General features: G+C 39.5%; 1 protein-coding gene across 3 annotated transcripts in view; it reads right to left on the bottom strand.

The window, feature by feature from the left end:
• Positions 1–17,978, bottom strand: part of KIF2A (kinesin heavy chain member 2A) — a 39,563-nt gene that overhangs the window by 4,457 nt on the left and 17,128 nt on the right. For 2 of the 3 annotated variants that reach the window (XM_010154838.1, XM_010154837.1), the window contains exons 10-17: positions 14,994–15,084; positions 14,822–14,885; positions 14,321–14,412; positions 13,577–13,719; positions 12,742–12,946; positions 9,286–9,396; positions 4,026–4,093; positions 962–1,112 (exon numbers count right to left, since the gene is read on the bottom strand). In XM_010154838.1, coding sequence (XP_010153140.1) covers positions 962–1,112; positions 4,026–4,093; positions 9,286–9,396; positions 12,742–12,946; positions 13,577–13,719; positions 14,321–14,412; positions 14,822–14,885; positions 14,994–15,084 — 925 coding nt within the window. Of the gene's footprint in view, positions 1–961; positions 1,113–2,214; positions 2,329–4,025; positions 4,094–9,285; positions 9,397–12,741; positions 12,947–13,576; positions 13,720–14,320; positions 14,413–14,821; positions 14,886–14,993; positions 15,085–17,978 lie in introns of all 3 variants that reach the window. The other variant, XM_010154836.1, reaches the window with a different exon arrangement.

Below are 17,978 nucleotides of genomic sequence, written 5' to 3' on the forward strand. Positions count from 1 at the left end.
GCTCTAGTTAATGTTTTGGCAAGACAGTACAGCTCTTATGCGATGCCTTTGAGATCTCTTTTAGAACACAGTGTAAAGCTTAATTTAATTCCACATGAACGATGAGAAAGTATGATACGAAAGGGTATCTGGCTGGAAGGACTGTCCAGTGGGAAGCTCTAGGAAGCACTAGCATGTAGAGTCCTGGGAGAAGAGCCAGCTACTAAAATGAGAAATACCACAGACGCCACGAAGAGGTGCCTGAGAAGGCAGAGTCTCTTGCGGAATATAAGTTAGGAGAGTAAGGATTTCTATTTTCTATCTTTCATCAGCATTTTCACAAACTGATATTTAATCCCCACTGAACATTTAAGGAACCACGACTAGAGCTGATAATCACCAACGAGCAACGAGGGGAAAATGCTCTTTAGACGATGCCGCTCAGCTCCCCACTCCCGCAGCCCAGGGAGACATGCTGGAGCTCTCTCCCCACGGGGTGTCAGGATGTTGGGAAGAGGAGTGATGGGCAGCCAGACTTCCAAATGCAGAGAAAAGCAAACTCACTTGAAATGGGTGCTGCACGCTGAGAAAATAACGCTCAGAAACACAAGAGTGTTAAATAAAACAGATGGCTGTCCCAGGGTACTTCTAACTGCCTAAAAAATATGAAGCTATGCTAGAAAAATTGCACACTAAAGAACGCCAAGGCCTAGAGCAGACCCTCACTAGACATCAAAAGCCCTGAGCTGCAAGGAAGATAAGGAAAAGTGAAAACATTCCCCTCTGATCCTTCAAGAAACTGTTTTGGGTTTGGTTTTTTTTGTATGTGAATGAACATAATACCACACCGTGAGAAGGTGAAGAGACGTGCTGTTTGTGCTAAAGGATCCTGTTCACAGGCTAGAAATACACATGACTCTGGATTTGTTCTGCCAACACGTTTATCATCGCGCCTTTCCAAGTAACGCTGCAAACCACTCACGTTTTGTTCGCAAAGCAGTTTGAGATCATCTCTCTGCGGAGAGCTCCCCACACCCCACTGTGTCTCCAAGTCGTCGATCTGATTGGGGGCGTGGTGTATAATGGGGCGCATATCTCCTGCAGCACTAGGATCGACCGTCAGCTCCTTCACCCTACGAGCAGAAAACGTTTCGTTGGTAAATTAGTAACTTCCTGTGCAAAAGAGATGCAACCAAAGATAAAGATCTATGGGTTTATGCACGATTAATTCGTTTAATAAGAATGATGTCAGCTTCACAAATTCAATGTACTTTCAGTGACCAAAAAATGTCAGGCCAGCTCCTAAAAAAGCATGGGCCATTGAATTTCAGCTACTTGCTGGAAGATGGACTGTAACCCACCTGCAAGAGGCATGTTGTGATCGAAATCTTACTGCTCATTAACAGCTCAGAGGGCATCCAAACCCTCAATATTAACTCCTTAACAATGAGGAAGTGTTTGAAATGAAAGTTAATTCAGCACCCTGAACCTGACCATCTTTCTTTTTTAAAGCACAGCTGTGTGCAGAGAAAAAGGTAGCCAATCCCCCACTAGCTGTTCTAAGCACATCCACCAAGAACTCTGAAGAAAGTAATAATTTGCAACCAAGCATCTCAGAGAATGAATACATCCTTGAATTAAAATAATTTCAAATGTGAAAATACCTTATTGGTATGTTAGGCTCTTGCAGCATGAAAAATAGTTTAAGATTAATAATGATTCTGTCAAAAACCCATTGAAAAAGCTGATGGAACAGACACAAAATCTGCAAGTATAGCAAGCTTCAGAACGTATTCTTTAGTTTTTTGAAAGGAAAAATGTGTGGGTTTTTTTCAAGTAGCACTTATTTACTACAATGGAAACTGTATTTCATTCATCGTCAGAGTAATGAGAAGTTTTAAAAATATGTATGAAAACTGTTTTCTCTTTTAATTGAGGATACTCAAATTTCCCTAAACACAGACCTGTCCACTGAATGTGTGACGGTGACATCACCGTTTTTAAATGTATGAAGGAAACTAGCAAGCCTGGATAGAGAGTGTGGATGTTTAAGGAGGGGGAACAAGGTACTGGGAAGATGATTGCAGATCATGCAGAACCATCACCTGCCAAACAAAATAAAACCAAAGTATGTGTGACTCAAGGCAAGGGGACTAATGGAAGGCTGGTCCGTAAAATTACATAGCCAAAAAGGAAACTTAAAAATAAAGATTCCATGTATAGAATGAATTAGACCTGGTGATTGAAGGAGAAAAGTCGTCATACTCATAGGAAGGAGAGAGATCAGAGCGACTGCCACTACCCTGTGAGAAGGGAATGTCCGAAGGACTAATTCCAAATTCCTTTACTCTGCAGCAGCAAAATACAGCAGCGAATTAAAAGAAAATTGTTCTCATAAACACAGGTAAAATGACAACTCTTTGTTTAGCATACGTCTTCAACAGTATAAAATTACATTAAAGCACGAGTGTGCCAACATATTTAAACCTTCTCCAAAAAGAGTTACACATCACTAACGAACCTGAACAAACCCAGTGCTGCTAATCTGCAGGGAACTGTAACAGCAGTGTTTTCAGAAGAGTAATTCCAGATTTCACTTCGTGCAGTTAATAAAATTCGCTCTACATTCGATATTGCACTAAATGGCTCCTCTGAAAACATCAAACCACTACAGCTACAAAACTTTAAATTCTTGTCTGCTCCCCCTCTTACACTGCACACACGCTGGTGGTCCAGCACCTAAAATTATAGATTGCTAGAAAAAGCTAAAACACTACACAAAACATTTCAAGCAACTTTACAGCATCTGCTCCGTAACTACATACAAATTTAACACCAAGGGGAAGAAGGAGTTTCAGCTCAACTGTTTAGTATACTAGAAACAGGTGTTTAATTAGTTTTGCAGTGTCTTTTTCTGGGGTCACTTCATCAGTGCATATGCTAAGAGGGGTGAAAGATGCAGTGAGCCCTGAGGGATGAATGACTGCGCAAAGCCCTCCGTCAGGGGACTGTACGTGGTGGAGTAGATGCCTCCTTCTCACCGGGAAGGAAGTCACACAGGCTGGTCCAAGCCAGGCAGATCTGCTGCCAGCTCCCTCGATCCAGACGCAGAGACATTCGGGTGTGGAGAGGAGCAGGCGCTACGCCTGCCTCGCAGCCCTTTGTGCCTGGTTAGTGACTGGCCGCGGTGCCCGGCCAGGCACGAGCAGAGGTGGTCCTGCCCTGCCTTTCACTGGGGCAAGCAGGACACTAGGTGGTAGCCTCTCCTGGCAAACCCCAGGCTTTCTGCCTGGCCCAGAGTCGTGTCTGCCTCCTGTTCTTAGCAGCAGAGCGTGGGGATGGGGGTGTCTCTGGTCCAGGTCTGACTGCAGGGACACGCAGGGCCTCACCACCCCATCTCCACTGGCGTTCAGTGGGGACTGCAGCAGGGGGAGGCCCCGCTCACAAACACCTTCAGAGGGCAGTACAGGCCTCGGAGGTGCTGCATCAGTCTCTAGAGGTGCCAATTTCTCTACACCGATTATAAAGTCACTGCTGGATTAACTGACTCTTTACTTCGGGGTCTCAGATAATTGCCTGAAGTTGGGAAGTACAAAACTTCCTGTGTGTGTATGAAACTGACTGGCAACTGCACGCAATTCCACCAAGGGGAAGGGAAAAAAAGAGTCACCTTGCAGAAAGGCATTTCAGCTGACACCCCATGGAAACACCATGAACCCGGACTACCTCTAAGGCAAGAGATTGTGCCCCCGGAGCAGAGGCAAAACTAATAGTGGCATCTCCCACATTCCCGACAATCCACATTATCCGCCTCTGGATAATGGCTTAAATTCAGTTTTTATCGATTCTATTGTAAGGGTTGTAAAAAGTGGCAATTCGAATTAAATGTGAGCCTGGATGAGCAATTTTGTTTTACACTTACTAAGAAATGCAAGTACAATAACATTATTCAAGTATCTAAAATAATTACACATCCTGGTAGAACACTACTCCGGGAGTCAGTGATCAGCAGCTGGTAGATCTATAAGCAGTAACAGTTCCCATACCTGTTTGCGTATCTCAGCGTGTTTAGAGTGTTTTCACATGATGCCATCCCCGGAGAAATTGTAGCAATCTGAAGAAAACAAGCCTCATATTAATAAATCACTTCGCAAAGATGAAAGAATTAAAATTTTCTTTTTTTTTTTTTTTTAAATCTCCAATTTAATTTGAGATCTTTTACAGAAACTACTACGTACAGCTGACCCTGTACAATGACATCTCAAGGAGACGGATGTCAAGTCAAAGCTTCAATTTAATTTTTTTTAACCGAACTTGGAACGTTAAGAATTCACAGAAATTCAGTTTCCCCCCATCTAACTGTCTGGGTAGCATAAAATGTAAATGCAAAACTTTAACTGAAAAAATAAAGACTTCTCAGACAGGGAAATACACAGGCAACAGAAAGTAAGTCTAATAAATCCCACAAACAGTTACCAGATTATTATTTTTCTCTACATATTTGTAGGCTGTTCTTCATTCAAGCAGTCTGTATACTGATTTGAGATCTATTTTGGCCAAAACTGTATTTAATAATATTAATCATGTGTTTAAGTATTTTCCTAACATTTTTTTTCCCCTCAGTTAGAAGTTATCTGTAAATAACACTTGATAGCTAACTTACTATCAGGTGTATCTGGAATCTATAGGTCTTTCCTTTTCCGGTTAAATAAAATACCCTCAAGATCTCACCTTCTTTCCAGCACTCAGCAAAACCAGTAACTGTCATCAGGCAACAACGGCATCATTATTTGTCCTAGCTTCCCTCAGAAGTCCAATTTTTCAACCGGTGCTCCTTTCAGGAGAGCCATAAGGGTGCTACCCATGACAAACACCTCTATGATCCTACACACTAGCATTTTTTGTGGCAGCACAGCATCAGCAGACTGAAACTGGTGAAGATCAGACAGTCCTGGTCTTCTCTTTCATCCTGCTGCTGACAGTACTGCACAAAAGCACAGGTAGTCATCCTGAGAAGAATTTCTCCTACTGAGGAGAAAGGAAGAATATGAGGTGGGACGTGGTTAGAAAGTCTAAAGATCCTGCTACCATACAGTTTAAGTTTAAACCTCTAATACCAGAGCACATCAGTTACTAACAAAAACAACAAGTGTGGATTTAAAAAGCTCATACGATTGCATGTCTCTTTATAAAGCGTTCTGGGTACTAAGTAACGAAAACCTACAAGTTCCTAAAATCCTTCCAAACACATTTAACGTGGAAGACGTGTGCACCTCCACCATCAGTTCAGTACTCAGAGCACGCCCCACACGGCAACCGCCCTCACGCCAGGAGAAACGCGGAAGGTACAGCTGCTGTAGGGGGGTGCTGTAGGGGGGTGCTGCTGCTGTAGGGGTGTGCTGGCCACCGCAGCACTTCAGCTGTGACTGCAGCATGTCAAGGATGCGGCACTGCTTAAAAAAGGTGAGACTATTCTACGTAGCTGCCTTGAAAATTTCAAAGATGGTAGCTTATCCTACTACTTAACTGTTCAAAAAACAACTTCAAAAATTTTTTTAAACTATTAAAGGACAGGAACTTCAGTAAAACTGCAGTGAGTAACAATGTTCAAAACAACCTGTTTATGCTGACTGTGTCTCTGGATTTATTTAGAATTCAGGAGATCCTGGTCTTAACTGTCAACATTACGAACTTATTTTCAAAATATTTTTCTGACATTTGAAAAGAAGTTTCCAAATCACACTTCAACCTTATCTAGAGAAGAGAATGCTCCATACCTAAAGATGTAACTTCTAAAATCGCAACAGGAAGTCCGTAAGTGACAAAAGGAAAACTCAAATAAAAATGAAATGTAGAGATTACCAAATAAATTTGACTCAAATATCCCACTTACGGATTAGTATGTCAGAAAGCAACGGAAAAGACCCAGCAGGTATTTTATAACGGCACATTTCAAGAATCTCTTAAAAAGTTGAAATCACAAGTATTTTACTACATCATTTTATATGCCTCTTGTATTGAAAAGCGCCATATATTTGCAAAAGTCTTACTCTCTAACAGCATATTAGAACTCTGGATCACACCTTTGTCTTTTTTAGGAATCCCTTTCCAATATATCTGTTTTCACTGACAAGAAATAACATCTTAAAAGAGGTCTTACATGTTCAATAAATAATACTTTCCAATTGAATTATATTTCTGTCTTGGAAACTCATTAATTTATATTGCCTGCAACAGTCTAAAATATTTTGGAGGAAATGCTGTCAAGATCTACGTGCTATCTTGTGACAGTTATAACAGTTATAACTATAAAGGTCTATGCTTTAATTTAATTTAAGAAAACACTTTCAGAGCACTGATCTATGCAGTCAACTGTAGGAATGTGAAAGGAAACTAATAATTATTAAACTATTTTTGCAATTGTTTTTAGAAGTTTGAAGCATCACAGTTAATCGCATGGCTCTGCTGCAAGCTAGCAGTCAGCATACCCGCAGGACAAGTACTCTTTTAACTCAGTAAGATACCGTTCAAATTTAGCTGTCATAAATCATAGTGCCCTTATAAATTTCATCAGTAAAGTTGTATGATATAAAACCTGCACATGAACATGCTTACAAACCAGGCACACCCTGCCAAGGAGCCAACTGTAAATATTACACTGGAAGGCTGAATAAATTGTCTCAACAAAAGAGGCAAAGGAAGACCCAGAAGAGGGGTGAAGTTGCAGATCACTACCCATTATTCCCACCACTTGGCCACTGGAGTGCAAATCTTTCCACTTTTCAGGGAATTGAGGAGGACTGGAGTCAATTCCAGGCTAAGGTATATCCTACACCTCCCTCAATTCAATATATGTGGTTCAGAAACCTATCAGATCGCCAGACAGGCAGCTTCATTCTGCATCCATCTGGCTATTGAAGGAACAAGTGCTACAAATGTGAGAGCTCAATTCAAACAAGCGTGAAGACACAGTGCACGTTTCTTTCTCTCCCTACTTCCTTTCAACTGTAATTCAGACTAAAACACAACCACCCCATGTTCTTCCCACATCAGTATTTTAAGAAAAACTTTGCCAATTAAATTCTTGACAAAAATTACATGTAAACAAACACTAAAACCAGGATGTCACAAGTGGTCCCAGTACTGAGAAACTGCATGAAAAAGTAACAGAAGAAGAGCATCTCATAATGAAAGGGTTTTCTAACGGATAGAGGGCAGCCCTGAGGAGAGGGACGTGGGGGTACTGATGGATGAAAAGCTGGACATGAGGCGGCAGTGTGCGCTGGCAGCCCAGAAAGCCAACCGGATCCTGGGCTGTATCCAGAGAAGTGTGGCCAGCAGGTCGAGGGAGGGGATTCTGCCCCTGTACTCTGCTCTGGTGAGACCCCACCTGGAGTGCTGCGTCCAGCTGTGGAGCCCTCAACATCAGAAGGATATTGACCACTGGGAGCAAGTCCAGAGGAGGCCACAAAGATGCTCAGAGGGCTGGAGCACCTCTGCTATGGGGACAGGCTGAGAGAGTTGGGCTTGTTCAGCCTGGAGAAGGGAAGGCTCCAGGGAGACCTTATAGCACCTTCCAGTGCCTGAACAGGCTACAAGGAAGCTGGGAGGGGACTTTTTACAAGGGCCTGTAGTGACAGGACAAGGGGTAACGGGTTTAAATTGGAAGTGGGGAGGTTTAGATTAGATATCAGGAAGAAGTTCTTCATGGAGAGGGTGGTGAGGCACTGGAACAGGTTGCCCAGAGAAGCTGTGGATGCCCCATCCCTGGAAGTGTTCAGGGCCAGGCTGGATGAGGCTTTGAGCAACCTGGTCTAGTGGAAGGTGTCCCTGCCCATGGCAGGGGGGTTGGAACTGGATGGTCTTTAAGGTCCCTTCCAGCCCAAACCATTCTAAGATTCCTATTCTTAATTGTAAGGGGACTGTAGTTATGTGAATGAGAAAATAAATAATTTGAGCACTTTCAGAGGCGACCTTTTTCCTCAATTTATAACTATATTGAATATAAAATTAAGGAATGCAAGCTGTGAACACCTACAGATCATGGCTTATTCTCACTGGTATCTCACATTTGAATGGTAAAAACATGTCATGACAACTCTGCATGAAGAGTATAATTAAATAAAATCACTTCACCAAAACAAAGATAGCTTGTTAGCACCTCAAGGAGGTAAGGGTGATGGTGAAAACTTCATGAAATATTCACAAATGTTAATTATTCCGTGTACAGAAAATAATTTCCAACAAGCTAACTTTCCAAACCTTCGTTAGCAGTGTGGATGCACCAGATACAGATGCACAATTTAGCTTTGTGATCCTGCAGAGGATTTATGAAGTTACAGAACCATAAAATAAGTAGGGTTGGAAGGGACCTTTGAAGGTCACCCAGTCCAACCCCGCTGCAGTGAGGGGGGACATCTTCACCTAGATCAGGTATGTGTCAGTGGGAAATAAAACAGTCCTGTCTTTTCATCAGAAAACTAAAGGAGAAAAAAAGATTAATAAAAATGCCATTTTACCACCATTTTCAAGTTAGAACTATACCTAACCGCTAAAGGTAAGACTAGGCTGTCCTAACACTACGGTTTTCATGCTGAGATCTGCAGACTTCTCTGGCATCTAGACTAATTAATTCCAAGGACTCCGTGAAGAGTAACCAACACAAACTAGCAATCAGCGTTCACTGCAGAGTTTTCGTCTCCATAAGGTGAATTGTTAAGGTTGCATAAATAAAATGACTGAACATCAGTGCTTTCATCTGTCCTTTCCACCATCTGACAGAACTCCTCTGCTCTTCAGACTGATGCAAATGCACATTTATACAATATGCAACTATTCATCCCATCTACCCCAACCACTTCCCCCCTCAACAGCCTAGAGCATGTTCTGATGCTTTTGATGCTAACTTTAAATTTGTCTTTGTCATTTAAAGATTGTGACTCACCACCGTACTTCCAGTCTACACCACCTCTTCCAAAATTCTGAGTCAACAAACAATACTCTCATATAATCAAGACATTATTAAAAATAAATTAAAAACATTTACCAAGCTAGAAGTATTTCTAGCGAGGTGCCTGGCTAGAAAACTAGAACAAGCGACAAGAAAGGTCAATAAAAAGTGAGAAAGGAGCAAGTTATTTGAAATGGCTCTGCTGAAAGTCTCACTCCAAATATAGTGTCAGTGGATAAACTTAAGTCCAACACACTGCTAGTAGGAAGTGGCCAATTTTAAACATAAAAACCTAAATTCCCAGCGTCTTTTCACTTTGTAATTGTCAGAACACACAGTCAACCAAACCAACTTACCATACAGGTACGGGAGTTTTCTCCTATGAATGAATCTCTTAACACCTGGGTAAGTTTACTTGCTCTGAATGGTGTATGAGGTTTATTTCGGCCTAAGGCTCTAATGCACTCCTGAAAGAACAAACAGGTTTATGCATTCTTCTTTAATGTGTTGAATAAATATAATACAAATGCAGTTCAAAAATCAGAAAACACGTGCCTTGGTTATGTTGCTGTCCCCTAAAACATCATTAAAATTTACAATTTAAAGCTTGGATTCAAGAAGTGTTAGGCTTTTACTTCTCATTAAATTCAGTAGAGAGGTAGGAACTTGAAAAGAACTTTAAGAATCTCAGGAAATACATCTATTGTATCCAACAACAAAACAAAACATCCATGTTGATGTTAAATGTCCAGACTAACAATTATTTCTTATTATCAGCTACAAAAGCCTGAATGACCTACAACCTCTGCCAGCAGAAGCAGCATGGACAGGGGCTTGTGTTAATTCTATCAGTTAAAAGCAGCAGCTTTGATTCTGGATTTACCACTGACTTTCTTTACAGCTTAAAAAAAACCCCCATCTTTCTAAGAGCTCCCACAGGTCACACACTTAGGAAGCATACCTCTCTACCAGTGTACCCAGTATTGGAAGGCACTTGAAAATATAACTCATTCCCTGTTTTAAAATGTTCTTTGTATAAAAAACAGGGATAAGGTCTCCTCTTTCACTCACAAGGGTATGGGCTAAACTCATATTTGCAATTGGTTGGAGAGTTCCAGTGAGAAATACTGTACAGATGTAAATATCAAGAAATCACTGTAGCAGTTAGAGCAGCAACTACAACAGTGCAAACCAGGTCACACCAATCTAAACATCGCTTCTGCCCACTCAGAGTTCTAACATCAGCTAATAGATTACTTCTTATGCAATGAAAGTTTAAATTTAAATTTCTGTCTTACTGTTGTTGTCATATTTTGACCATTAACACCAGTTTCTGCCTTTGCCTTAATGCTTTGTGTACAGGCATCTCTTCAGATGCATGGCTTCCTTGGTACAGTTTTAACACGTCTACTCAGGGAAGTTCTTCCGACAACCAGACTTCAAAGGCTTTTCAATTTAGAACTTTGTCTTTAGCCACACTAACAGATGGAATGGTTTTTGTGTCACATGAATAGTTCTGCAGTAGTTTGGCTAATGCTCCAGCTGCAGCCATATCCTTGTGGCCTTTTGAAAATCCCTAGAAACAGCTTCTTCCCAAAGCCAGGCTAGAAACTGTGGGATGATAATCCAAGAAAGCATTGCAACTGTGAAACAGTGTAAAACAGAACTAAAAATGGGCACTGAATGAAACTGCCATGGTACAGAACAGAACAAGCACAAGGGCAAGTTGGCTTTAACTAAACTGATTGTTTAAAAAACTCACCAGCCAGATTTTATCAAATGGACACAGCTTAGATAAATAAAAAGACTGAAGCTTGTTGAATGTGAAATTCACATGCATATGCTAAAAAGGACTCACAGGTAAGCAAGGCAGTGCATTCCTTGATTTTTTTTTTTTTTTTAATTTGTACATTAATACTACACCTACATAAGGAGAAAAGGAGATTGGACAGTAAGAGTGGCAACAAATTTTCAACATGTGACATTACAAACTAAAAACAGTAACTAATGTGTATGTTGAATTACTGCTATGGCAACCAACAAGTGTAATTAGGATATTTTAATTTACTATAATGATTTTAGTTTGCATACTCCTGCAAAACTAGAATTGGATTACAACCTTATTAGTAAAAGGATTATAGGAGGACACTGCCAGCTTCTAAATTATTGGAGTTTTCAACTACTTTTGCTTTCCATCACAGCTCAGAAAACCAGGTAACAAAATGACAACACTACTTGCATGTAGAGACATTACAGAAATAACTTCCAGTACCAAAAATCTGAACAGGTTAAGTCAGGACTGATATCCAGACGCAAAGACTGTTATCTTGGGTTAGCAACGAAGACCACTCCTCCGGGCATAGCAGTTTAATGAAAACTTGACAATGAATTCAAGGGTCTTGAATACAAATGGAAAAGCATGTGTAATATTTTTGGGGGTACATGTAAAAAGGAAAACTAACATATCATTGAGAAACCACTGTTGTTTAGACCTCTGCAAGACCTCCATTTATTTTTGTTTCCCCTCCCCATATAATTTAGATCACAACTACTAGCATGGCAGCAGTTGAACCTTTCACTGTAATAAAACCCACAAGTTACATGAAAACAAACTAAGTATGTTTCGTGGGTAATGCATTGAATGCACTAGTCAGTTCAAAATCAACAAGTAAACTGGGGAAAAAAAAAAACAACCAAAACAAACCCAAACCCAAACCAATTTTGTTCAGTTAAAGTTGGAAACAAGTGATAACTTCAACACAGTGTTGCCTGCATAATTTACTTTGATGTTACATCAAAACAGGCCACAGTTTTGGAACTGCTGCTTCCAGTTTTTCACCATGCCATACCATTTTGTAATGGCACATAACAGTTTTGAGACGTTTTGTGAGATCTGCTTAGAGTCCGAATCAAGTCTTCTCCCAGCTTCACGCTGGGGATAAAAAAGTAAGTACAATGATTTTTGTGTTCAAGTTGTTTATATAAAACCACAGTGCTGACGCTGAGAGTAGTAAACCAGAGCAAAGCTAAGCTACAACAGAAATAAATTCTGAGACATTCAAAATTGCTGTTTCCCCAGTTTAGACCAAATAATTACTTTCCCTATTTAGACTGAACCTCTTTCAAGCATTATTAAAAAAAAAAAAGGCACATGAATGTTTACATAATATTTATTAGCTCTTGTCATGTCTGTGTCATACTAATCTGTGTCCTGGATTCATGTACAAAAATCTGCGGTGACTGTATCAGAGAATTCGCTGTAAAGAAAATTAGTCAAAAATTTATTCCAACTTTCAAGATTTATGTTAATCTATTTGGTAGTTCTTTCTGCCTATGTTGCTATTGTGTTGCTTTAGTAAATTACCATCAGTAAATAAATGTATTGTAAAGGTAACTTCATTTTTTTAATTATAAATAAATACTGAGGTCAGTGAGAATATTTCCAGTTAGTATTTCAGACCTTGAGTACCAAAGTAAATCATCTGTCCGCCCATTTTAGATAGGCAACAGTAAAGTCTTCAAATTCAACCACCATGAATTTTTTGTTGGGGTTTTTAATTTTCAGTTTTGTTGTGGTTTTTTTCCTTAATCACACACAAGTAGACAGCACAATGTTTCTGCAATGTTTCCACTTGGTAATTACCAAGTGTTCCTTCAGGCATTTAGGGGGAAAATCAATATATTATTTTACCTGTCACATCAGTAGACAATGTAGACAAGCAAAGCCTGCAAAAACACTTGTTTTAATAGTCATTGCTATTATATGTAGAAGGCTTCCACCTACTCAAAGGCAATGGAAACATTTCAGTTACCTTGAGTGCTAAAAGGCTCTTGTTAATTTCCGCACCTTCCAGTCGAGTCTGCCTATCTGCACTGGAAGTATCTGCTCCTCTTTCATTGCCAGCCAAATCAATCAGAGAAAATTTACCATGCAATTTCCCTTTCCTTCTGAGGATAATCTGAAACACTGCATGGCTTCGAGACGAGTGTGCATTTGCAGATGTCTGGCCAGACGTCCTTTAAACAAAAGCAGAGAAGGGAAGGACACGTGAACAGGCGAAGGACCATACGTGTTAAACACACTAACCTCAGAATGTTAGTTTTTTTCAGGGTAGAGTCCTGTATTTTCTTACTCTTCTTCCACCTCTTCAAACAGATATGGAAGATTTATACCATTTAACCTCCCTTTTAAAAGCAAGAATAATCAGATCTTCAAAGATTTCAGATATCGCTGTTTAAATGTAAAACGCTGATGGCATTTTTATCTGATCAGGCAGCGGTCTATGCACGAGGCTAATTTTAAAAACAACGAAGCTGGATTCTTAAAAAAAAGCAAAAATTTTACAGTTAATCGCTGTCACTGTATATCATGGCCTTTTAGAACTGAAGAATCTGGCAATATTCCAGATGATAAATGATGTGAATTTAACTCAGTAAGCTGGTTACATAATGCAGGCAGTTCACATCCTGTAGAAAAATAGGAGACAGAGAAACTCCCAATACCTTCCTTTAAAAGGTAGGCAGATTCCTTACTTGCAGCCAAGATGAACAGAAAACCCATTGCATATTAAAAAGCCATCGCTATGAAGAGACCCAAAAAAACCCATCGTCTGATTCATTAATGTACAATGAAAAACTGGGAGATACCTGCAGCTGTTGCCTATTTCAATAAGCTTAAGAACATCTTCAACACATTTGACTTCCCGTTCCTGTAATCCCACCACCTGGACTTGCTGTTTACCATCTTCTAACACTCTTAATTTTGTCTTCCTGTTCAGTAAGTCAAAAACCTTAGGGAGGGGGGGAAATGGAACAGTTAAAGAGGAGCATTAGAAGACACTTTTGTTTCAAATCCCATATCAAAATATGAAAAGCACTCCATGGAAAACTATGATTGGAAGGGAATTGTTAAGAATTATTTGAAATAAAGCTTTTAGTACAAAGAGGGCGAAAAAAATCCAAGTAGCCAGAGCTGGAGCCAGACACAGCGAGCGCAGAAGCATGCCACCAAGAGTGACCGAGAGAGAGTGAGCGAGCCCTGGCCCACCCGCAATTTAAATACTGTGCATGACATTTCATGGAATAAAATATCCCTTTGGTCAGTCCAGGTCAGCTGTCCCTCTGTGTCCCAGCTTCACTACAAGAAGCTGGGAACACAGGTGCAGTACCAGATACTGACTAAGTCCTTGACTTGATATCAAGTTTCCTTAGCAACAGCCAAAACCATGAGTATGTTATATTTTTCTCAGCGCAAACAAAACATAGCTTCATACCAGCTATTCTGAGGAAAATTAACTCTCTCCCATCTGAAACCAGCAAAATATGACAAGTTCAAAACCTTGCTTGTGAAAGAGAAATTCCACCTTCCTCGGAGAAGAATCGGGTACTTACCTTACCACTGTAGATTTCAAAAAATGTTGCATATACTTGAAGTTCTAACTTCTTATAGTTTGGTTTCTTTAGCATTAAAAAGACATCTCGAGCTGTGAATACGTTCGCAGAATAAAAAGAAATCTCGTTATGGATTTTCATCTAGTGAAGACTCATTAATGCATAACAGCCTATTTTACAGCAACTCTTGTATTCTGCAGGTATGATAGGGTCAGCCTAAAACATGGCAGTTACAACTGCCACATTACGTCGGAAGATGAAAAGGATCCCAAAATTATAAATTTAATTTATCATCCATTATATTTACCACATTTTTAAAAATGATTTATATATGAATTCACTTCTCTGTGTAAAGACTACAGACCTAGGAACTAATACTGACATTGCCAAAGCTCCACTGTAATGCAAAATATGTACACCCTTATGTTTGTACAACAGGGGGAAGAAATTTTATTGACCTCAACCACTCTGCAAAAAGCCAACAGATCAATAAAGTCTCACCTGCAAGTGCATATATTCCTTTAGAACAATCCTGGTTCTTTCCTGAAAAGTCACCACCCATAGTCTAAATTAAAAAAAAAATAGAAGTTATAAAAATCACAGAACTGAGATGAGTGTATCATACATAAAGAGAAGTCAGTCTTCATTGCTGACATGAAGAAGAGACACTTACATGGGTTTTTCCACTGCCTGTTTGCCCATATGCAAAACAGGTGGCCATTCCCCTTTCAAATATGGTCTCCACTAATGGCCGAGCTGTAAACCTTAAATGCAAAACACAACAGTACTTAAGAAACTGAATTGCTTTAAGATGCCACTACCACAAGGATGCTATACATTTTAAGGCTAGAAGTGACAAAGCTGGTCCTGTACTTTGAGAGGCCAAAGGACATCTCTACATTAATTCCTGAAGTAGAGAGACTATGACTTCTAAGGCAATAAAATATCCCAAACAATCAAATAAAAGCTACAATGTCTCTCCCATTTACAACAACATTATCCTCCTCCAAACCCTAAGAAAAACAAATTTCTTGTTTTAATGATGCAACACAACACAGGTTATTACATGGGGTTTGGAGCTCCCTAAAGAAGACAGAAGACATCGAATTAAGGCAGTGGAGAAGACACTTAGGTTCTGCCAATATCAAAATTTGGCTACAGTTTTGCTTTGGTTTTTTTGTTGTTGCTGTGGTGTTTCCCCCCCCCCCCCCCCCCCCCCCCCCCCGCCGTGTAAATTCAGAAGACCAGGAAGTGGCCAAAACAACATTGCACATCTTAGTATTTTGAGAAAATACATACACTGAGAAAAGGTTCAAAAAAATGGATATCCAAACTCTTCAAAATGGAAAAATCTAGTTATCCCTAAAGGATTACTTGATGTATCAAAAAATATTATCCAGAGTATCATTTTTCTATTTTACAGAATTCATTTTTACTTTAAAAAACATAGTTATTGTTCCTACTTCAGCTGCTTATCATCATTATTACATGAAAAACTCCAAAAGCAAAGGGTAACCTAATAGAGGGTTACCAACGGAGTTACAAGTCTCCCTGCAAAAGTCTCTTTCTAAGCTTTTTCCAGGTATTTACACATTGACTACCTTTCAGAGACAGAAACAGGAGAAATTGTTCACAGAAACACTGAGCTGTTACAACCTTCTTTCATTCAACTTTGGAACAAACCCAGGATCGCTTTAAAACATCATATGGGCAAGACTGAGCTGTTCAGCAACCAAGGGTTATGCAAAAATCTGAGTTTAACTGAATCATGGATTTTCATTAAAAAAATATACCAGATGATTCCTGATCAGCTTTAGTCTTTATTTTGCTTCTTCTAAACATATACTTCCTTTGTCCTCAAGAGGATACCCTGTTCTTTTGATATACAAACTCCAAAATTTCATAAAGCCTATCCACTTAAGCAGCACACTCCATACACTCTGTTTAATCGAGTTGGAAATTATTTATTTTGCTGTTTTATAAAAACAGGACTTAACTATCTATTTTAACGTGAGGCAAAATACAAACATATCTAGAAAAGTTTTCATAAACAAACAACTCCAAATGGTACCATACCAAACAACCTTACTTTTACTAGGACGTTTATTTGCAAACTTGATCTTTCAGAAATGAAAACTCTGGTTTACCTTTAAACCTCAAAAGGCATACCCATTCAAACTAGTGTGCATTTTTTCATATTAATGAAAACTTGCAACTCAGTGTTGCAGCTCATGGATTCAAAAATACTTAAAATACAGCTTAAGCAAAACAATACTAGAGTACTACTTTTCTCCCTCAAACTGAAGAATGTTTCTCAGTATAGAAACACAGTGAGTAACTTTAGCATAACAGAGAAAATTGGAGTAACTTGCCACACTTATTTTCCTCACTGGGACCATGAAATTCTGGTGAGAGCTTATGATGATACTGGTCTTCTTCTTACTTCTGCTATTACAGGAAGCCTTGAAGTAGATTGCACTCCAAGTAGTAATCATTATTGTACCGTATGAGGGAGAAGAAGAAAGCCTATGCTGCTACACAGACTAGAGATCTACTGTTTCAGAATGAAACAGCCATCTTTCAATATTTTCCCGTATTACCATTAATGTATTATGTAACTAATAAAAACTGTCTGGAGAAAACACAAAAATACAACAACTGTATGCCAGAACCACCCCTCTCATTTAAACACTACGCTCACAAAGTCAAATAACAGGAAAGGGAGATTAGAATAACCAGTTGTTAAGCAGGAGGAAAACTATTTCAAGAGGCACACACCACCAGCTAGATTGGTCTCCTGCAGCTCTTCAGTATCAAGAAAGGAAAGATGCTACCAGGAGACAACCCTTAGAGACAGAAACCTCCAAGGTCAGAGCTTTGTTATTTAGAAGTCTTGTTTATGTAAACTAACAGAATACTGAGATTTTCCCTTTGCCACCCTTCTTCTAATTATATCACACATTCAGACATTTTAATTTTCAAGGCCTTTTAAGAATTCTTTTACTATGAATTTTCTGTTCTCCACTGAAGTGTTGTTAGCATTCAACATCGATCGAGACACGATGCGAAATTTTGCTTCCTAGTTGTTGGATTAAAAACAAGAATCAAAAGATATTTCTCTGCCACTACTCCTCAAAGCTATAGGAAGCACTTCACAAGCATGAGGAAAATTATCTTAATCAAATTCCTTTCTAATATCAGTATTCCCTGCAAAAAGCTTCACAGTACTTAGACTGTGTACCAAGATTAAGACCTGCTGTGGTCATAATACCTTGCCTGCTACTGTATCTGCTCCATTTAGTGACTTGTGCAAGGTAAACAGCTACTTCTGAACACATTTTTGTAAGTGCTGTGTGCATTATTCTGTACTGGCTGTAGAAGTGAAACCGAAGAATAGAGGACAAAATGGAGATCCAAATACCTTGAAGCTGAGAATGGATATGTGCCTTTGTTGCTGTTTTGTGGTGTGTTGTGGTTTTTGGGTTTTTTTTGTTTTTTTTTTTTTTTTTTTAAATCTGAAATGTTCAGCATTTTGAGCAAAGTAACAGCTCCATGCACCTCCGTGCTACATCAGCCAGATTGCTCCCAGAAGCCAAGCCAGCTCAGGTGTCTCAGCAATACTGCAATATAAGCGCTCCATCTTCTGTGTACTCTTTCC

This window comes from Eurypyga helias, unplaced genomic scaffold (assembly GCF_000690775.1).
Source record: "Eurypyga helias isolate BGI_N326 unplaced genomic scaffold, ASM69077v1 scaffold14527, whole genome shotgun sequence".
NCBI lineage: Eukaryota > Metazoa > Chordata > Aves > Eurypygiformes > Eurypygidae > Eurypyga > Eurypyga helias.